At 46.5% G+C, this 20,450-nt stretch overlaps 1 protein-coding gene across 3 annotated transcripts in view; it reads left to right on the plus strand.

Annotated features, from left to right (window-relative positions):
* Window positions 1-20,450, plus strand: part of ZBTB40 (zinc finger and BTB domain containing 40) — a 59,217-nt gene that overhangs the window by 17,493 nt on the left and 21,274 nt on the right. For all 3 annotated transcript variants that reach the window (XM_029577833.1, XM_029577832.1, XM_029577834.1), the window contains exons 4-12: window positions 1,421-1,613; window positions 3,295-3,428; window positions 4,229-4,421; window positions 6,143-6,279; window positions 13,186-13,384; window positions 13,734-13,867; window positions 16,898-17,066; window positions 17,725-18,198; window positions 18,513-18,719. In XM_029577833.1, coding sequence (XP_029433693.1) covers window positions 1,421-1,613; window positions 3,295-3,428; window positions 4,229-4,421; window positions 6,143-6,279; window positions 13,186-13,384; window positions 13,734-13,867; window positions 16,898-17,066; window positions 17,725-18,198; window positions 18,513-18,719 — 1,840 coding nt within the window. The remainder of the gene's footprint in view (window positions 1-1,420; window positions 1,614-3,294; window positions 3,429-4,228; window positions 4,422-6,142; window positions 6,280-13,185; window positions 13,385-13,733; window positions 13,868-16,897; window positions 17,067-17,724; window positions 18,199-18,512; window positions 18,720-20,450) is intronic.

The raw sequence follows: 20,450 nt of genomic DNA on the forward strand, positions 1-20,450 counted from the left end.
ATATTTTGCATTTGTGCCAGGTTTATGGCTTGTGCAAAGACAGTACACATCGTTTTCTAGCGCAGCTTAGAAATCAGGCCACTGTTTCCCAATGCCTAAACTTGCCGCAAGGTAAAAATGAGCTCAGATAAATTTGTGCCTGCTAAACCCCATGCACAGTAATTGCAGTAGGATTTTAGCTTGGTCATGCAGTTCGGCCCTTTGAGAGCTCCTGGGCATTAAAGGTACCTCTTTATAAGGTCGGCATTGATGTGCCTTTGGCATATACTGCTACTTTCCTGTTGGGGACATTCCCATGTTAGAGCAGCTGTTCTCTGGAGCTTTGAGTGCATGGCTGATGATGGCATGAATTGGTTTACATGCCTGCGAGCATTCAAGCATCTCATGAGTCAAGATTTGGTGAGGCAGTTTTATTACAGTATTGAGACGTTTTAATTTTAAAGAGGAGAGGGGGAGGACTAGTCAAAAGTGTAATCTTGAGAAGGAAGCAGGATAATTTTCCTTTAGGATTGAAGCATGAGGTTCTGCTGCCCTCCTGGGATGCTCTGCATGGTGGTGTCGTGGGACTTTCTGATTCAAGCAACTGCTTTCAACCCTCACTGTAGCCTGAGCTTTGCCCCTTTACTAGCATGGATCCAGGTGTGTGGCTTATCGTACTGTTGAGAGCAGATACCACAGCAAACAGCATGGAAAGCGCTTTCCAGAGAATTCAGTGCGAAGGGCAGATTGATGTGTGGGCAAGGCGACAGAGACACAAAATTGTATAGGGAGTTAAAAAAAAAAACCTCAAGTGCCTATCACTTTATCACCCTGCTAACACAGGGTGAGCAAAAGTACGCGATCGCGCTTTTTAAAAAAATCTACCCCTTAGTGACCCCGTTTTTCTTCAGTTTTTCAAAAAGCAATTCGTGCCGAAAAAACATTCTTGGATCCATTTAACAACCGAATAAACAATAAAATCTACCATCTGTACTTATCTTGTTCCTTTCTTTCTCAAACACCTTTCTGTTCTTCAAACAAACAAACGGTCCTAACAGCGATGTGTCCCACTAATATGAACGTAACCATTGGTGTTTCGGCTGGAGCTGCGTCGTGTGAAAGCAAGAGCTTCACTTAAATTCGGCACCATATATGCCATTCTTCTCCCATTCCTGCCCTGCTGGGGAGTTACATACAATTGTCCGATAGCAAAACTTCCAGCCACCCCCAAAGCTGGGCAAGTTGGAAGTAAAACTGTTACTGGAATTTAAGAGAGCCTGGGACAAGCGCAGAGCATCCTCAGTGGCAGAAAAGCAATAGTCAACTTTATAGTTCAGATAGGGTTGCCAAATGGTGGTAGGGCCTGGAAGAATGGGCAGATAGAGGGTGCCTGACAGCAGTCTTCTGCCCCCCTTGGTTTGCATTTGTTTCTTTTCTGCAGCTGGTCGTACAGTGTTGCACCGGAGAGTCCCAGACGCTGTTCCAGAGACTTGTTGAGCAAGCGAAGCCCGGGCAGGAGCTGGAGGCTCAGACGGTGCTGTCGGTGCTGGAGCTGTGCAGGGATACTCGTCAGGAGGTAGAAGCATTGCTGCTGGAGCGACAGCCAAACAGGCACGCGGTCCTGCCGCCAGCAGGTGAGAACCCAAGGGAGGTTCACCTCCTCCTCCTTCATGCACGGCATAGCCTCAAACAGGAAAAATATAGTCCATTTGCTCTCGTGGTTATGGGGTGAGTCTTTCACCTTGACTTTTGTGCACATATTTCTGTTCCAGCAAAAGGTCACCCAGTGCAGTTTACAGGGATTAAAAAAAAATACATAGCCAAATATCCAGTGACCTGAAAATACATAATCAAACGCCTCCTAAAATACATAAGTATATAAGGCCCCCTACAACCTGGCCAGCCCTCCCTTCCTCAGCAGCTGCCAACCAATTTAATTAAACCACCTCCTCAAATTCACGAAACACAGCAGCGCCAGCCCAGGAAACGCTCCCCCATTACAAACCGTATGAACAGGCCCCCTCGTCAGGTCTGCTTGAAAGGGCGCGCCTCTCGCCCTGTAACATTTTCAGCCTCACCCCCCCCTCCTCCCTCATCTCTGCTTTCCCACGTCCCCTCTGAAGCCACCTGATGTTTTCTGTTTTTTTTAAACAGAAATCATGTAATGATTAACCAAAAGGGAAATGTGAATAAATCAGCCTACAAGACACTCTGGATCCAGAAACTGAAAGGTGTACGTAAAGGGTGAAAAAAAACGCCACCAAAAAACAGGGCTTCAGATATCCAAAAACATGTTTTAAGTGCAGGAATCATTTTACAGAGCAAAACCATTTTCAGATGGTGGGAGACTTGTGCAGTAAAAATACTTACAATGTTAAACTTTGCATTTGGTACTTAAATAATTAAATTAAAGCTGTTTCACACGTGAGCTGTTTTGTTATGGTTTGCTGCATTTCAGGGAGTGTTCATGTCCCTATAGCTCACCATTCACTAGGGGCAGAGAGCCACCGTGGCTGCCCAGGATATCAGCCTGGGGACTGCAGGCATTGACGGGTCCTGGCTTATAAAAGACGTTTAAGTATGAAGTGAATGATGCACTTACAGAGAAGTATTTGGGCCTTGTTATCTTGTGCAAACATAAGAGCATCTAAATCACATTTAAGGAAAAGATCATTTTGTAAATTATCTGTTTCATCGGAGCAGATATTTGTCTATAGAGGCGTGTTTACATACCAAGCTGTCTGGTTAATCGTGTTCTCGTTAAGCTTTTCATAATAACATCAAAGCATTTCAATATGCTTGCGCGGGCAGAAGGGGGTTATAAGGTTGCTGGCTGGGCTTGAGTCTGTGGAAGTGGACCTGTTATGCTGAAAGGCATAAGAAGGCCTAAGACACCTGCTCTAAGGAACCTAAGTAGGCTTCCTGGAGTATGAGAAACAAAGGCGATAACACCAGGCAGTCACCTTGTCAACTTTTGGTGCAGAGACATTTGGCAAAGAATAAATTCTTTGCCAAATGTCTCTCACGTTCTCAGAGCGAAACCACCTTCAGGTACCTCCCATTCTCCCCTCCACCTGTTACTGTCTCTGCTTTGTGCCCTGGCTGTAGAACCAGGAAGGTTGCTTTTACGGAGGTGAAAAGGAAGGCTAAAGCATTTCCGCTTTCTTGCATTTCTTCTGCCTCTGCAGGAGCAGGCCACTGATTTTCTTTTTTCTTCTGTTAGAGCTGCCATGGAATCGTTCTTCTGTATTACTGAGAAAAGCTGGTGCTGTTCGTTTAGCTGAAATGGTGCCTGAAGGCTGTTTTGCTTTGCAGGAGATGACGAGAGCCTGTTTCAGCTTTTGCTGGAGCACAAGGAGGAGCTGGTGCAGAGCATCACAGAGCTGAGCCCCATCATCGAATGTCTGGACACAGCAGAGGAGGGCTTCTTAACCAACCAGCAGAAGCAAGTAAAGGCAACTTTTTTTTTTTGTTTCTTTTGTGATCTGTGAAAAGCTATGAGCAGGAAACTTGTAAAATCTTTGTACATCAGTCTGCCAACTTCCAGCTCTGTATAGTAGCTTGCTTAATGCCAGTGGGAAATCCCTAGGTGTATGTGTATGTATGTACGTGTGTGTGTGTGTATACACATACCCCCAGAGGTGTCCTACTAGCACTGATCAAACTACTGTACACATAAATACACTTTACTACTACAACTACTTTTCATTTCTTTAGCGCTAGCAGATGTACACAGTATTTTACAGGTACGTATATGGAGTTTGTCCCTGTTCTGTGGAGCTTACAGTCTAGTCCAGACACACAGAGAAATGAGAGGAAGCTTATTCATGGCAGTGAACATGGTTCAAATTGAGAAGGCTATACTACATGAGCATACGTGTACACAGGCATGCAGAGGAGAACCCTTAGTCATCCCTGTGGTGCCCTTCGCCTCATTCCCAGGCAAGTGAGGTATTTTCTTCTCTGACGTGCAGGCATATATCGATCAACTGTAACTACTGCGGAGCCATGGGAATCTCTCCTGGCTACAGAATGCACCGCTGATTGCAAACTAAAATGGCCCATCCAGTCTGCCCAGTTCAGACTTATCCACTTTGGATAGATGCATGTGTAAATTCCCATATCCAGGCCAACCGCAGCTGCCCTCCTCTTCCCTCCCCCCACATGACTAACTCGACCAGATCTGAGCTGTGCTCGGGGACGGCCACTTGTTTCTGACCTCGGTGTGGCATCTTTGCCTCGGCTATAGGTGATTTTGGATTGCTGCGCAGGCAAGTCTCACCACAAGGCGATGGAGTTGCTGCTGAGCAAGGTGGTGCAGGAAAAGTCGCTGAATGCCGAGAGCTTGCTCAAACTCCTGCGGGCTGTGAGGGAGGCCTTTCCCGCCCTGCATCTGCTGCTGGACACGCTGGAGCCGCATGGGAAGGGCTTCCATCTCACAGGTATGAGAGGCAGAGACGAGTGCTACAAGAGAGTTCTTGTTCACTGGGTGAGAGAGCTTGCACTGCTGTGGGCTGCTGGGGTTTTCTGAAATTGATTGAGTGAAACTCTCTAAGCTCATATACACGTCCACTTTAAGTGTAATGCGTGCACACCATTTCTTGTTCTGTTCAGACGGTCTATTTTTGGATATATGCCTTCCTTACTGTCTATTTTGGCTTGTTGGCACTGCAGTTGGTGGCTGAATTGGTTCCTTCAGTCCAGGCATCCACATTAATTTAGTACTAATTGGCACTAGCCCAGAGGCTTAGTGTTGAACAGGCAAGGACTGAATTATCTTCTCACCCCCTGGATATGCTCCCTCTGGAGCAGAGTTGAGGGTCACTATACCCAGCAGTATGAGGGAAGCTTGCACTGCTGCTTCCTGTGCTGTACCTGTTCTGCGGTGTGTGTGTGTGTATATGTGTGTGAGTGTGTGTGTAGCTTGCATTGCAGCTGCCTGTCCCTATGCCTGTTATGTGGTGAGACTGTGTGTGTAGCTTGCACTGCTGCCGCCTGTGCTGTACCTGTTCTGTGGTGGGGCGGTGTGTGTGAGGGAAGCTTGCACTGCTGCTGCCTGTCCCTATGCCTGTTATGTGGTGAGACTGTGTGTGTAGCTTGCACTGCTGCCGCCTGTGCTGTACCTGTTCTGTGGTGGGGCGGTGTGTGTGTGTGTGTGTGAGGGAAGCTTGCACTGCTGCTGCCTGTCCCTATGCCTGTTATGTGGTGAGACTGTGTGTGTAGCTTGCACTGCTGCCGCCTGTGCTGTACCTGTTCTGCTGTGTGTGTGTGTGTGTGAGTAGCTTGCATTGCTGCTGCCTGTCCCTATGCCTGTTATGTGGTGAGACTGTGTGTGTAGCTTGCACTGCTGCTGCCTGTGCTGTAGCTGTTCTGTGGTGGGGCGGTGTGTGTGTGTGTGTGAGGGAAGCTTGCACTGCTGCTGCCTGTGCTGTACCTGTTCTGTGGTGGGGCGGTGTGTGTGTGTGTGAGGGAAGCTTGCACTGCTGCTGCCTGTCCCTATGCCTGTTATGTGGTGAGACTGTGTGTGTAGCTTGCACTGCTGCCTGTGGTGTACCTATTCTGTGGTGGGGTGGTGTGGGTGTGTAGTTTGCACAGCTGCTGTTCCTGCTGCATGTGTTCTTTGGATACCTGGAGGAATACATAACTACTATAAAAACATTGATGAGGGGGGGAAAGACTTGAATAGATGCCCCTTGGTTTGTGTGTTGCAGCATTAACTTTACCAAAATGTACAAGATGTGACTGGACACGTCTGTAATTCTGCAGCTTATCTAAATCACAGGAATTTCAGATATTTTTTTTTTTATTTAAAATTGAAGAATAAGGAATTTGACTCTCCTTATTGCAAAAAAAAAAAAAAAGGACTTGACAACGGCTTGATGGATTAAGCCTCCAGTAATAGGGTCAGTGTCATTCTCTGATGCTTATTTACTTCTTCTGTCACTATTTCTTCATCCTCTCGGAAGACGTTATCTGTGGTATCATTCCTTCTTCTCTTTGGAAGTTGTTGGGTAGCAAATTATCCAGATCGCCCACGTCCGAGTTGGCTGCAAGACTGTTTTTTTTGGGGTAATGTAATTGTAAAGAGCGCTGGGATCCAGTTTGGGCAGGAGGCTTTGGTTGTGTTAAGTGCTGTATTTTCTGAATCTCCCTGCGTCCGCAGCCCAGCCCAGCCCGGAGGACTACGGAACAGAGCTGCTGAGACAGTACCACGAAAACCTCGCTGAGATCCTCACGGACCCCCAGCTGCTGCTCAAGGGACTCTCGGAAGTTCAGAATTTAGCGCCCAGGGATAGGAAGGTGAGAGAACGAACATTACGTTTTGACAGAGAACGGGTGAACTATACATTTTTTTTTTTTAATTGAAACGGGAATCTTTTTGGAAAGGGAATGTTATTTTCTCAATGCGTTTTTGTCCCTGAAAGGGGAGAGCGCTTTGACTGTCAGTAGAAAGGGGATGCAGGTGTGAAGAGTGGTTCAGGGACCCAGGTGTCCTGGGATTTGGGGGTGCACTGTAGTGGTGAGTGAGATGGGATTATCTGGTGCAGAAGTGAGAAGCGGTAGTTTGGGGGTTGGATATGTGTTGTATAGTTGTGGCGTGCAGGGCGTTGGATGTTTTGAAGTGTGGGTGCAGTGTGTGCAATACGATACTGCAGTGTAGAGTGTGGTTGTGAAACGTGCAGGATGCTGTTTGACAAGTTGACAAAATGTAGGATGCAGTTGTGAGGTGGGGAGTGGTTCTGGATGCAGGGTGGCCAGTAAGAAGTAGTTTTGAAGTGTGACAGGATGCTGGAGTGTAGGGTATGCTGGCATACGGGGGCTAGGCGTGCACAGTGAAGTTAATAAGGGAATTGCAGGCATGGTTAGACTGTGAAGCACTTGTTTGTCTCCTAAGGATAACGTTGATTAAGTGTTGGGCTTCCCTTGGTTTTAATAGAGTCTGCCTATTAGCACAGCTTCAGTAGCATCGTTTAAAAAGAATCTGGATATAGTTTTAGTCACTGGTATCTTTAATGGGCACATTGATATATGAAGAACATAAGCAATCCTAGGTGCCTAGGATTCTGTAGAGAGGGGTAATTTTGATGGAGAAAGGCCTATTTTTATTAAAAAAAATTCATTAGGCAAAATTTTAACCTTGTAGTTTTCTACTTATTTCCTTTCTGGAATACCCTGGCTTCTGATCTGCATTGGTGTCTCTTTCTTGTCTCCGGCACCTGTTTTAATATAGTGAAGGCTGCAGGTAAAAGCCAAAATGATTGAGCAGCTGCAAATGCAGCCCCCAAACATCAACCCCTTCTTCCTCTGTGTCTTTTATCTGACCTCACAACCTTTTTCCCTACCACTTGCCTCCATATCTGTCCCAAAACGTGTCCAAAATCTTGTTAAGAGCGGTGATCTCCTTTCCCAACCACTGCAATGCCATTTCAGCCCCATCTTCAGCTTTGGTTCTTCCAAGACAAATTCTTAAGCCAACACCCAGACTCGTTTCTCTATCTTATTACCAAACTTTGTAATAATCCCATCGGCCACAAAGGTTAGTGAGTCTGTTGCAGAATAAATAAAAATAACATTCCTGCCTCCCCATGTGGATTGATTGAGTTTTTGACATGGTTTCTCCATGCTTGTCTCCCCATCCTTAACTTAGAAACATAAGGGTCAGAAAAAAAAAGACCATATGGCCCATCTTATCTGCCTGTCCACACAATTGATAAGCTCTACAATCTTGAATATCCAATGCTGATGTGTCACTGCTGTTCCATGTAGGTCTCCCCAATGTTTTATGGAGATCCAATTTTTTTTATTTTTCACATTTATGGTCTTCCTTGCCAATAAAAAAGGCTTGAGGCGGAGATATATAGCTTTAAAATAGCACAACAAAAAGCTTAATGAACACAGTGAAACATTAAAATCAGTGATAGCAAGAGAGTCTCAAATGATCTCACACTCACTGGATTTGTTTGGTTATTATTGACTATGGTATCTACCATTCTGCATGAACCAATCAGATCCTATTCCTCTTCAGCCAGTCCGGACACTTAGATTATGTCCACCAACCAGCAGTTGGAAACTAAAAAGCTTGCTGATGTCACTCCATATAGACTTCCATGCTGACCTCAGCCTTCCAGTATTCTGTCTCCAGCAGATGGTAGGAGTACATCCTGTGCTGTGAACTGAGGCCTGGTTAGGCTGAGTGAAGAAGAATAGGGCAGGAGAGCCCTGGCAAAGATATGTCCCCACGTCTCACAAGCAAAAGAGAAACTGACATTCCCTAAGTTGGATGCTTTGGTTTGTGGTGTCACTAAGAGAACCACAGTTCCGGTGGAGAGAGGTGCAGCTCTTAAGGATGGATAGAACAGGAACATTGAGGCAATGCTTAAGCAAGCCTTTGAAGCTGCTAGTATGGTGCTTTGGGAGGTGGCCCATAGTTGTATTGTCATGAGAGCAGGATTACACTTGCCTCAGCACTTTCAGAAAACTTTACTAGAAGGTAGTAGCTCCTCTCTAGACAAGGTAGCTCAGTTGCAACTGGGTTCAGCCTTTTTGGCAGATGCATCCTTTTATTTAGTTCGCACTTTGGCCAGAAGTATGACGTCGATTGTGGCGGCCAGGCATTTACTATGGCTGGACAACTGGTTGGCAGATTCGATTTCTAAATGTAATCACACCAAGCTGCCCTCTAAGGGGAGGCTGCTCTTTTGAGAGGATCTGGAAACGTTGTAAAAGGCTTGGGGAGAGTCTAAGGATCCCAGACTTCCTGAGGGCAAGTCCAAAAGACTTGCATGCCAGTTCCAGTCCAGGAATCGCAACAGAGACTGGAAGAGAGGTAGATCAGGAAGGTTTTTAGGTTCTAATCCTTTTTGTTACTCCAGGAGAGGTGCTAAGGAAGGGGGTTTGGGGACTACAGGATCTTCCCAAAGCTCCCAGTTAAGGTCTTGGGGCCAACTACTCATTTGGCCCAGATCACCTCAGACAAGTAAGCCTTAGAAATTGTTAGAGATAGATATGCTTTGGAATCTTCCTAACCTATTACAGATGCTTTTATAGTTTACCCTTATCGTCTGCATAGAGGTTGGAGGCAGTAAGGTCAACACTCAATCAACTTTTATCCATGGGAGCGGTGATTCCGATCTCAGCTCCACAGTGGAGTCAGGGAAGTATTCAATATAGTTTGTTGTCCCCAAGAAGGTAGGTTCTTTTCATCCTATCTTAGAATTGAAGCAAGGCAAAGCTCTAAAAGTCCCCCCTTTCGGATGGAGAATTTGTGTTCAGTTATAGTGACAGCGAGACAAGGCGAATTCCTAAGGTCGCTGGATCTGAACAGAGGTGTATCCACAATTTCTATCAAAGAAAACTCAAAAATGTTTTGTGGTGATGGGAGGCCGTTTTCCGTTTTGGTTGCTTCCCTTCAGTTTGATCACTGCTCCGAGAACCTTTTCCAAGGTCTTTGTACTGGTGGCAGCGGTGCTACATTAAGAAGGAATTTTGGTTTATCGTGATCTGGATAATTGGTTAATCAGAGCAAAGTTGTCTCAGGAGAACAAAGCAGCAATCTCCAGAGTTGTCCAGGAATTACAATCTTCTCAGACCCTGGTGGATCTTGGGTTGTGTTTTGACATGAAGCAAGGGCTTGGCCAGTTAATGGTGCAGAGAATTCAGAAGCTTTATAAGATCAGGTGTGGTCATTATTGGTTATGACGAGACCTTCTGTGTGGACTTATCTTCAAGTGTTGGTTCCATGACAGCAACCCTGGATCTGGTTTCTTGGCTGAGAGTGCATATGAGGCCCCTTCAGACAGCCTTGTTGTCCAGGTGGGACCCTCAGACTCAAAATTCTGACTCATTATTTCAGAGCAGACTAGATTGTTTGGCTTGGTGGCTAGTTTCTGACAATCTGGAGAAATAAGTGGATCTAGAGTCTCCCTCTTGGATCATGGTGACAACAGACACCAGCCTTTTCAGTTGGGAAGTACTTTTGTTACGGTCTAATGAAACAGAGGACTTGTTTGGTAGAAGAAGCCAGGCGGTCTATCAACTGTCTAGAGACTAGAATGATATGTCTAGCGCTTCTCCACTTTGCACCAGTTCTCCAAGATCAAGCAGTCCAATTTCTGTCAGACAAAGTGACAGTAGTGGCATATGTCAGCCGCCAGGGCAGGACAAAATGTTCTCAGGTGTCTGCAGAAGTGGTTCTGCTCTTAAGTGGAGAAAAATGTAAGGGCCATTTCAGCTTCTCACATAACAGGGTAGAGAATGTTTAAATGGATTTTCTCAGTCACAACATGTTAGACCCCGGAGAATGGAGTTGTTGCAGAAAGCTTTTCTTCAGCTCGTGGCTCATTGGGGGAGACAGGTTATGGCAACCAGCAAGAATGCAAAGGTGGAAAGATTCTTCAGTAGAAAGAGAGAACTGGGATTGTCCGGGTTGGATGCATTGATTTAGGAATGACCTATAGAAAGTCTACTTTTTGCATTTCCTGCACGGTCACTGGTAGGAGGAGTTCTACAGAGGCTCTTGAAGCATTGAGGACTGATCATCTTAGCCAAGATGCCCTTAGTATGCGGATCTAGTCAAATTTCTGGATGGAGATGCTTAGAGGCTATTTCAAGACAGGCTTCTATTGTGTCAGGGGCCAGCAGAGCACAAGGACCCGAATTGAATTTGTCTTACAACTTGGTCCTTGAGAGGTCTCTTTTGAGTAGGAAAGGGTATTCCCATGATGTGAAAACGCCCTTGCGGGCCAGAAAGACCTCTATTTCCTTGGCATATGTACAGATCTGGCAGATTTTTTAGAACTGGTGCGTGTCTAGAAAAATTCCAGTTAGAAGGGTTTTGGTCTTTGGCATTCTGCAATTTCTGCAAGAAGGTTTGGATAAAGGTTTGTCCTAAATTCTTAAAGGTCCAATTTGCAGCCATTGCCTGATTCAGAGGCCAGATTTGGAATAGAGCTCTGTCTTCCCATTCAGATGCGTCATGGCTCCCGAGGGGAGAAAAGCATATTTGACCTCCAGTGAGAGATCTGGTTCCATCCTGAAATTTGAATCTGGTATTTATCTTTCATGACAGGTTCTTTGTTTGAGCCTTTGAAGATCATCTCAGTTAGGCTCCTTATTCTTGGTAGCGATCTCTTCAGTAGACAAATGTCTGAATTGCAAGTGCTGTCATAGAGGGAACCTTTTTTTCTTAAAAAAATAAATCTTTTCTGAGGAAAGGTGAAAATTTGTGTAGCTCCTTCATTTCTTCCAAAGATAGTTTTGCCCTTCCACTTTAATCAGGAGTATGTCTTCCTCCCTTCTGTAGGGAAACATTTGGGGAAGTGTATGTGCAGCTAGATCATTTGGATGAGAATTTTCCTGAGATATTTGAAGGTCATTAATAGTTTCAAGATGTCAGATCCATCTGTTTTTCCTGTTTGGCGGGGCTAGGAAAGGTGATGGTGGTGTCAAAGGCTTCATTTGTGTGCTGGATTAAAGACGTCATTCGTTCGGCCTATATAGATGGAGCTTTTCCGCTGCCCAAGACTTTGAAAGCACCTTCCATGAGAGCGCAGGCATTTTCATGGGCAGAATTTAGATATTTGCAAAGCAGCGACCTGGTGGTCTTTACATTCTTTCTCGAGGCATTATTATCTGGATGTCCAGGCTGCATAGGAGGCATCCCTTAGGCTCAGATGTCTTGAACAGGTTTGACAGGTTCCCGTCCATGTAAGAGGTAGCTTGGCTACATCCCATGTGTCTGCACTGGCTGGTTTGGATGAAGAAGAAGGAAAAATGTCGTCTTACCTGATATTTCCTTTCCTTGAATCCAGTCAGACCAGTTCAGGATCCTCCCTTGTTGCCAAACATTTATACAGTTCAGGGAACCTATATGTGCGAAAGAAATAGTTATATATGTCAACAGGTAAAGTTTTATTAAATATTTTTCTGTGTTCAGTCGTTTTCTTCCTTAGCTGTGTTTCCTTCTCTGGAAGCCCCCTAGTAGGGGTGGAAGGAGTATGTGGGGCGTTTTTTTGGATATTTTTTTAATTCTTAGCTTGTTACAGAAGTTTCTGGCAGGCTGAGGTCAGCACTAGAGCCTATACGGGGTGATGTGAGCAAGCCTTTTAGTCTCTGTCGCCATCTGCTGGTTGGTGGATATAACCTCTGCATCTGAACTAATCTGGCTGGATTGAAGGAAAGGAAATTATGAAGTAGGAACATTTTTTCTCCCTTAATGTGAGATCATTTATGACACTGTTTCAAACACAGCTTCACTCTCAGGGTCCAGAGGAACTACAAGGGAGCAGTTGAAAGAAATATAAAAATTAAGCATTATTAAACTTTTTTTGATACTGGGTATTGTATTACACAAGGGAGTTTGAACATTGCTCCCCAAAGTGGTTAAACTAGAAGGAGAGGAAAAAAAACGTAATGGTGATAACAGCAAAATATAGCGAGAGCAGTTCCTGGGTTCTGATGCTGGACAGTGTTGTCATTCTGGTTCTGACCTGGTAACAGGATACAACAGATTTTGCTGCTATATCTGCTATTTTCCACAGATTTATACATTTTCTCTGATTCATACTTGTGTGTGAAGTCTCTGATTTTCTCTTCAGTTTTGGAAATGTGCATCTGTGATGTCTCTGTATTTTGTTCAGTGTGGGAGGAAATGCATTATTTTTTCTGTTTTTTCTGGTGTTGCACTGCATGCAGAGTTTAGCTTCTTGGGTTTCCAGTTCAGGTTTCATCTGTATATTTCAATTTGTAATTTACTATGACGTATTCTGTCTTTGAACAGGGTCTGTCTGTGTTCTGCATGTGTGACTGAGCTGAGGTATCCTTCTAGCATTAGTTTCTGGTTGGTTATCTGTAGCAGTCCAACTTGTTCTGTTTTCTGACCTGCAGATCCCAATAAGTGTATTGGTGTTCTAGGGGGCTCTCTGGTGATTGCCATCTTGCACCCCTCCCCGCTTCAGCAATTCCTCTCTATCTGGTTATCTGCATTGCCCTCCCTCCATCTCTCTCTCTCTCTTTGATTGTGATCATCTCATCCCTCATCTTCCTCAGCAGTCCCCCTCTGTCTTGTTATTGACGATGCCTTGCCTCCTCCTCCCTCTCTGGTTATTATCGCTCCCTTTCTCTCTCTCTCTCTCTCATATAATATTACCTTTGCCCGGACCCCCTCTCTCCTCATCAGTAACTATCCCGGGATTACATTCTGTACAGGTGATGGAGGGGATTGTGCAGAAGGACTGCAGCGTGGGCACGTTCAGCTCCTTGGTGTCGGCGGTGCTGGAAGAGCTGCTTCTGCCAGCTGTGGCCATGTGGCAGGTGCTACTGGCTATACAGGAGGAGGAATTTCACCTTAACCTGCTCATGGAAGAAATACGTAAGGAGCCGGGCGCTGACCACTTCTTTCGGTCAGGTAAGACTGCTACACGCCATATACTCATCATCAGACTGTGTAGGGGGCCAGGCACTGATCCATGCTCCCGTAGTATAAATGGGGTGCTGGGCTCTCTCTCAGATCCTCTCTCCTCTCAAGGGCGCTCTGTACCCCTGCAGTAAATGGGGGGGGGGGGGGGGGGAGCTTAGATTTCCGGGCTTGCTCCTTCCTCTTTGGGGTGTCCTGCGAACCTGCATTATACTAGGACAGGTGAGATTTCAGGCCCTCCCCCTTTCCTCTCAGAGGCACCTGTTCTCCTCCATTACACAGGGGAGCAGAGAGCTTTCTGGAGATCCTTATGCCATTCTGATTTCTCTTTCGTTTCTAGCCACTAATAGAAAATGTGTTGCCAGAGAAATACTACTGCGACACAGTGAGCTGATCAGGGACGCCATATGCGGAAGCCCTGCCCTGGAATGTGCGTCACAGGCAGAGGAGGGACTGACGCAGATTGTCAAAGAGGTACTGTACGGAAAGAGAAGTTTCCTTGGGTGTGGGCATGGGGGGCGAGGGTGCTGCACACAGGAAAAACCTTTCAGCCAGTCCAAGGTAATGACCAGGTAAAACCTCAGTACAGTTTATTTCTTGCACGCTGCCCTGGCTCACAGTGGGCTGGGTTTTTTTGGGTTTTTTTGTGGACTTTTGCATAGAATGTACCATTCCCTGTACATACCCGGATCATTCCTGGGTTTATGCATCTGTGCAAGCAGATGGAGACAGAGAAAGTTTAACTGTCACTGCTTGATAAGCCCTGGTGCCACCTGCAGTTCCCCAGTATTTCTCTGTCTCCAGTAGACGGTGGCTGGTACATTCACCTGCAGTTTCTGATGATTTTTCGGTCTTTTTTTTCTTTTTCTTTTTCCGTTTCTTTTTTCTCAGGAGCATTTCTCCCAGGGGTCGGGTTCCCTGGGGGACCCCTTCCCTGTTTGGTTGAGGTGGACGAGCTGGAGGTCGGTGACCTTTTTGTACGCTCGCTCCGGCTCCCATCCGTGAGGTGCAAATCTGGTGGTCCAGATCCCTCCCTTCACGATGCCGCCTAGGTAAGGTAATGACCAGGTAAAACTTCAGTACTGTTTATTTCTGGCACGCTGCCCTGGCTCACAGTGGGCTGGGTTTTTTTGTGGCTTTTTGTGTAGAGTGTACCAACAAGTATTAAACTGAACATGAATCAGTGCAGATGCCTTGTCCAGCACAGATCTATTTTTTTTAATACATTTATAACCTGCACAGTTGTAATCAAGAGACCCTCTTGACAGCAAAATAAAACATCACAAAACATGCATAATAAATACAGTATAAAACATAAAAATATTACACTATACACACACGAATGTCATCATAATACACAATTAACTAAAATCTGTAATAAATAACTTGTTGACAGATCTTGATTTCTGGCTCAGCCGTTACTCTCTTCTACTAAATTTTGCAAAGAGAGATTCTCTGGGTGGTGGAGGACAGTTAGGAAAGTTTGGTATCAGGACAGCTAGCTATTCCAGTGATCCTGCAGACTAAGATCTTGCAGGACAATATGTCTATGCTTGCCAAAGTCTGTAAAGTTTGTGGCCTTAACTTTTCTTCACTTCACCTTTATAAAAACAGGCCTGTTCATTCTTGGACAAAGATCAGTTACAGGTAGTTCTTTCTTCCTTGATACTTAAGAGAATTGACTACTGTAACAATTTGTTGGTTGATTTACCCAAAACTCATCTTCGTTGTCTTCAGTTGGTTCAGCATGCCACCTCGTGTGTCATATTTTTTAAGGAGAAGTATAGAGATTGTAAAATTCCAGTTTTATACGATCTTCACTGGATGCTGATTATGTGCCGAGTCGCGTGTAAAATTGCTTGCCTGATATTTAAAGCATTGCGTGAACTAAGCTCGGCATATTTGACAGCCTGCTTCTGCTAACTGTCCCCTCACTACAATCCACAAGACTTTCAATAACCCGACATAGATCTTACAGCTCAATAAACAGCTCATCCAGTTGAAGCCAGAGTCTGTATGGACTATGTATAGTACCGTACTCTTGAAAAGACATAGCTCTTCCAAATGGCGTTTCCCATGGACTGAACTCTGAACTGTTTTAACTCTGTTAAGTTCTGTAAAACTGATGAAGTGCCTGACCCAACGAAATGTGCAACTGTACGTCGTCAGCCTACAAATCGTAGCTGACATTAAAAAATAGCACCATAGCCAACCCAAAGGTATCATGTACAAATTAAACATGAAGGGCAAAAGTGTGGAACCTTATGGGGGGACTCCAGAATCCATAGGGTCAAGGTGAGACCAGAAAGATTCTATGAACACAAATTTTAAACTGAGAAAAATCTTCAAAACCAGTCCTAGACTCTCAGCACCTCCCCCAGTACCCATCACTTGGTAGCCCAGTGAGAAAATATGTCAGGGCTGAACACGTGACAAGCTGACTTAAAGTAAGCAGGACGAGTAAGCTGCTCTCCCCTTATTTGGAGGTCATCTGTCGAGGCACCAGAATAGTTTCTGTTCTCTGGCCCTGACGGAACCCTGGCTGGTGCAGGGATCAAGACTCCTCTTATCCTGCAAAGAATCAAATTACTGGGGTGCAAGTCTTCTCAGTCACCTTTCCAAGAAAATGGAGATTAGCTGCAGGGCGAAAGTGATCAGCATCCACGTGGGTGGCTTTAAAGCGGAGTTTTATAAAGTACAGGAAATGAACCACTTATCAGCTGAGCCAAAGGCTTACTTAAATCCTGCTTGGGCATCAAAGCTAGGATGACAGGCAGGGGCCTAGCAGATAAGGTGGTGGCATGCATAGTTGACCAAATAGCCTGTACCTCTGCTTGCTGAAGCTCCATCCAGCAGGGGTTCAGTCACCAGTACAGGGAGGGGGGACCCAAGAAGGCAGATGGGTAGAATCTGACAACTTAGTCATCTTGCCAGTAAAAAAAAAAAAAATGGATAAATGGTTCATGGCATTCCACCAATGGCCTAAGCACTCTAGGAGAATTATTACTATTTAACAAGGGCCTGAAAAGAGAAAATGTTTTTCTAGAATTATTCAGTGATTAATCTGACTGTAAAAAAAAAAAAAAAATGTTTATTTTCCTATTCAGCTTCCTATAAGAAGCCAATTGCAACTGCTTAAACGCATTGCATGTAACACCAACACTGTGTGTGGTGTGGTCAGCTGGTATTCCCAGCAATTAATCTATGTGACCACACTTTACAGCAAAACCAGCAGCATCCGTTGTTCCCTAGTAGAAGTGGAGCTCTCGCTGACCAACATCTAATGTTCCACAGAAACACAGAAGATGTCGGCAGATAAGGACCACTTAGTCTGCCCAGCAGGCCCATTCCTGTCTACGCCATAGATTACTTGATCTGTGGTCCTCTCCTAAAGCTCCTTTGTGTCTGTCCCAAACATGCTTGAATTCTGCCACCGTTTTAGCTCTCTTCCAGGGGTCCTGCTCTGACTCTTGTCCTCTACTACCTCTTTTTGTATTCTTTCAGCTTATAAGTACGTCTGCTGAGAAGGCCGATGGTGGAGCATCTGCAGAGAAGGTTCTGAGCACTGCCCTGGAGCATTCAGTCCCTGCCGTGACGTTCTGTCAGCTGTTGTGCCATGTCCATGAGTCCTTCCCTGGTCTGCAGCCAGTAATGCAAGAGCTGGAGCAGATGGGTAAGGGATGTCATCCCTAAATTGCAAAAGCATGAACCGCCTAGGAATTGGGCAGACAAGGACAGCTTCGTCTACTCCCCCACCCATCCACCTTCCCTGTTGCGTTTGTGTCAGACGCCACTGATTGTCTGATCTCCTCACGTTCTCAAACCCCACCCCTGGGGTCCCATTGTGCCCGTCCCATGTATGTCTGAATTCTGCCACTACAGATGCACAGTGTGTTTTCATCCCCCCCCCCCCCCCCCCCCCCCAGATTATCTCCTAGGCAATAAGAAGAAGGTTGGACTTCATGGACTGCAGGTCTTTCAACGTAATCCTTCTTTCCAACTGTGTAATAGTCCTACAAGGTGAAAAGTTTTTGAAGCACGTTTTGTCCTTGCTCTTATGGTTCCCAAAATGCCATCCATAGTCTAAGCGAATCTTTGCCCCCACTAATCCTGTATCCTCCAGGGGCTCTTCCAACCTCCCCTTGAGCATATTCGTTGATGTAGTTATGACAGTTTCCTCTTGAACTAAATTCCACTTTACCACTCTAACTATATCAATTCTTTTCCTCATATCAAGTTTTGTGTTTGGCTAGACGGGGGTTTGTCTTGTAGCTCTTTCATTTTACATTGACCTCTAACGCTTGTGATTTTTTTTTATTTTTCCTTCCCAGGAATTCTTACCAAGGGAGATGAGGAGACGAAAAATATTAGGAAGTGGAAAGTGAACAACAAGTCGCAGATCGAGGCACTGGAGAAAGGGGAGAGCTGTAAACCAGAGCCATCAGGAAGAGAGGACGAGAACAAAGTGGTCAAAACAGAAGCGTCAAACGAGAAAGAAGAGAAGTTGTCTCAACCAAAGCAAGAAAAGGCCAGCGCTGTGTCCTCACGAAAAAGCTACGTCTGCAAGTCTTGCAGCAAGAGCTTCCACTTCCGCTGCCGGCTGGAGGTGCATGTGAAGCGCTGCAGGATGGCCCGAGAGACCCCCTTGCAGTGCGTGGACTGTAATGAGCTCAAGCCCTCCAAGAAGGAACTGGAGAGACACCGGCAGCAGGTCCACGGCTACTCGGCCAGCAGCACCAGAGGGAAAAAACGCCGACTGCTGGTCACCTGTGACATCTGCGGCAAGGAGTTCGCCCATCCTTCAGGTAACGTACCATCACCTAGATCGGAGTGTGGCTTTGGGAGGGGTATATATTTTTTCTCTCTCTCTCTCTCTCCCCATCCCATTCCTCCTCACCACCACTCACTCGTGCTCTCTCGCTCTCTTCTTCGGTTTCTGGTCGTCCTCTTTCTCTTGTAGATAAATGGGATGAAGCAGATTCTTTATCCGCCCAGGGGTTGTTAAATCTGTGGGGAAAATGTGACTTTTAAACAAATGAAGGTTTTACTGTTTAGTCTCTCCCTCTCTCTGTTTCTCTGTCAACGGGGGGAACGCACCTGTCGCTGACCCCCTTCCCAGGGATGCAGTATCACAAGCGGACGGAGCACTTTGACGAGAAGCCCTTCTCCTGCTCTGATTGCGGCGCCAAGTTTGCTGCCAATTCCACCCTGAAGAACCACCAGCGCCTGCACACGGGGGAGCGGCCGTACGTGTGCAAGCACTGTCACATGACCTTCACGCAGGCCGCGGCGCTCGCGTACCACACCAAAAAGAAACACTCAGAAGGTGCGTGGGATGGCAGGCACGGAGAAAGGCGGCCTGCGACCTCCCTAGCTGACATGGTTTTGCTTCCGTTGAAGAATGTATAGCGTGATTGGGGTTTTGTGACCACAGGTCCTGTTCATACCCAGATCAGTCCAGGCTCCTGGGTTTTGCCTCCCTTCCAGCAGAGGGAGACACTGGCGTATAACCTGGGGTGCCACCTGCAGTCCCTCAGTATTTCTCTGTCTCCAGCAGGTGGTAGAGGTCCAAATCCCTGCAACCCAAAAAAAAAAATGGGGGGAGGGGGGAGAAGAGTACTTTGAAGAATTCCTCCCAGGAGATTGTTAGGCCCTGGGGGGGCGCTCTCTCCTGGTTTTTGAGATGGATGAGTTGGGGGGTCGAGGACTCTTTCCTGGCTCGATCTTTACAGCACCAGGGCTGCATAGCTGGCGGTGCCAGTTCCCTACCCCTCAGGAGAACGTTTGGAGTCCTGCAGCTCTCCTGCCGCACAGGGAAGCACCTTTTGCTATTTTATTAAAGTTAAAAAAAAAAAGATTGAAAGAGAGAAACCGAAGTTAGTGGCAGGGTTTGTAGCAGCCGGGGGGGGGGGGGGGGGCTGCGGGTGGTGGAGAGTTTGTTGCTGCTGGGACGGGGGTTATCTGGTGGCAGAGCTGGTCAGCCGCGTGGTTGGGTATTGTTTGCCGGTGCGGCAGTGTTGGTCGGCCACGTGCTCGGGCCTCTTTTTGCCGGTGCAGCGATTGTTTTGGCGCAGTTGGATGACGCACGGCAGCGCCTGCCACTCTTGCAGCAATGCGCATGTACTGCTCTCTTGTTCTGGGATTTGCGCCCATTGCCTCTTTGCTGAAGAGGGCGGGTCTGGACAGGTAGAAGCCACACCAGCACTGCAAACCAGGCAGAAGTCACCCCCTCCCCCCCCCTCGCCGGGAGTGGGAAAGGCGGCTATGCTTTTCACTTCTGAAGGCTCTTCAGGGGATCAGAGGATCTCCCTCCCCCGCTGTCTCCAGCAGTAAAGGGCTCTACTAACAGAATGGAGCCCAATTCTGATGAAGAGGAGGGACCTATTCAAGTTTGAATTGGGGGGCTCCCACAATGTTTTCTTCAGAGTTTGTGCTGCTTATATATGAGGCATACTTATTAAGAAAAGTTGCTGGGAAGCAATCGGACCGAGCTCAGGGACCCCTTGGTCCTCGTCCTAGTAAAAAAAAAACCAGGGATCAGATTCTTAGGCAAGCTCATAGGGTCCTTGGGATGATGGCGCATCCTGGCAGTCTGGATGTGGATTCTGAGGATTCAGAGGAAAGAGTTCTGCCGGTATCGGTCTCTCCTGATCCAGCTGTCACTGATACTAGCCCGGATGTGACGGATCCAGATAGGGGGGCTGAGCCAGGTGCTAGTTGCTGAAGGGGACAAACCTAAAGTGGTGCATCTCCTCCGTAAGGAGGCATTATGGCCCTTGATTCCTCATGTTTTGGAAGAGTTGGGGATCAAGGTTCCCAGGAGGAAGTCTGATCAAGAAGGGGGGGACCCTGTCATGGGATGGCCTGAGGGGCCCAGCAAAGCCTTCCTGTTTCACAAATCTGTGGTCAGGTAGTGAGACACTCCCGAGACAGGCCTGAAAGTAGACCAGGCAATAGCAAAATTGTATCTGTTGCCTGAGGACATGCTTGAACTTTTGACACTCCCGAAGGTGGACACATCATTGTCTGCGGTCATTAAGAAGACCACCATTCCTGT

This window comes from Rhinatrema bivittatum, chromosome 15 (genome assembly GCF_901001135.1).
Source record: "Rhinatrema bivittatum chromosome 15, aRhiBiv1.1, whole genome shotgun sequence".
NCBI lineage: Eukaryota > Metazoa > Chordata > Amphibia > Gymnophiona > Rhinatrematidae > Rhinatrema > Rhinatrema bivittatum.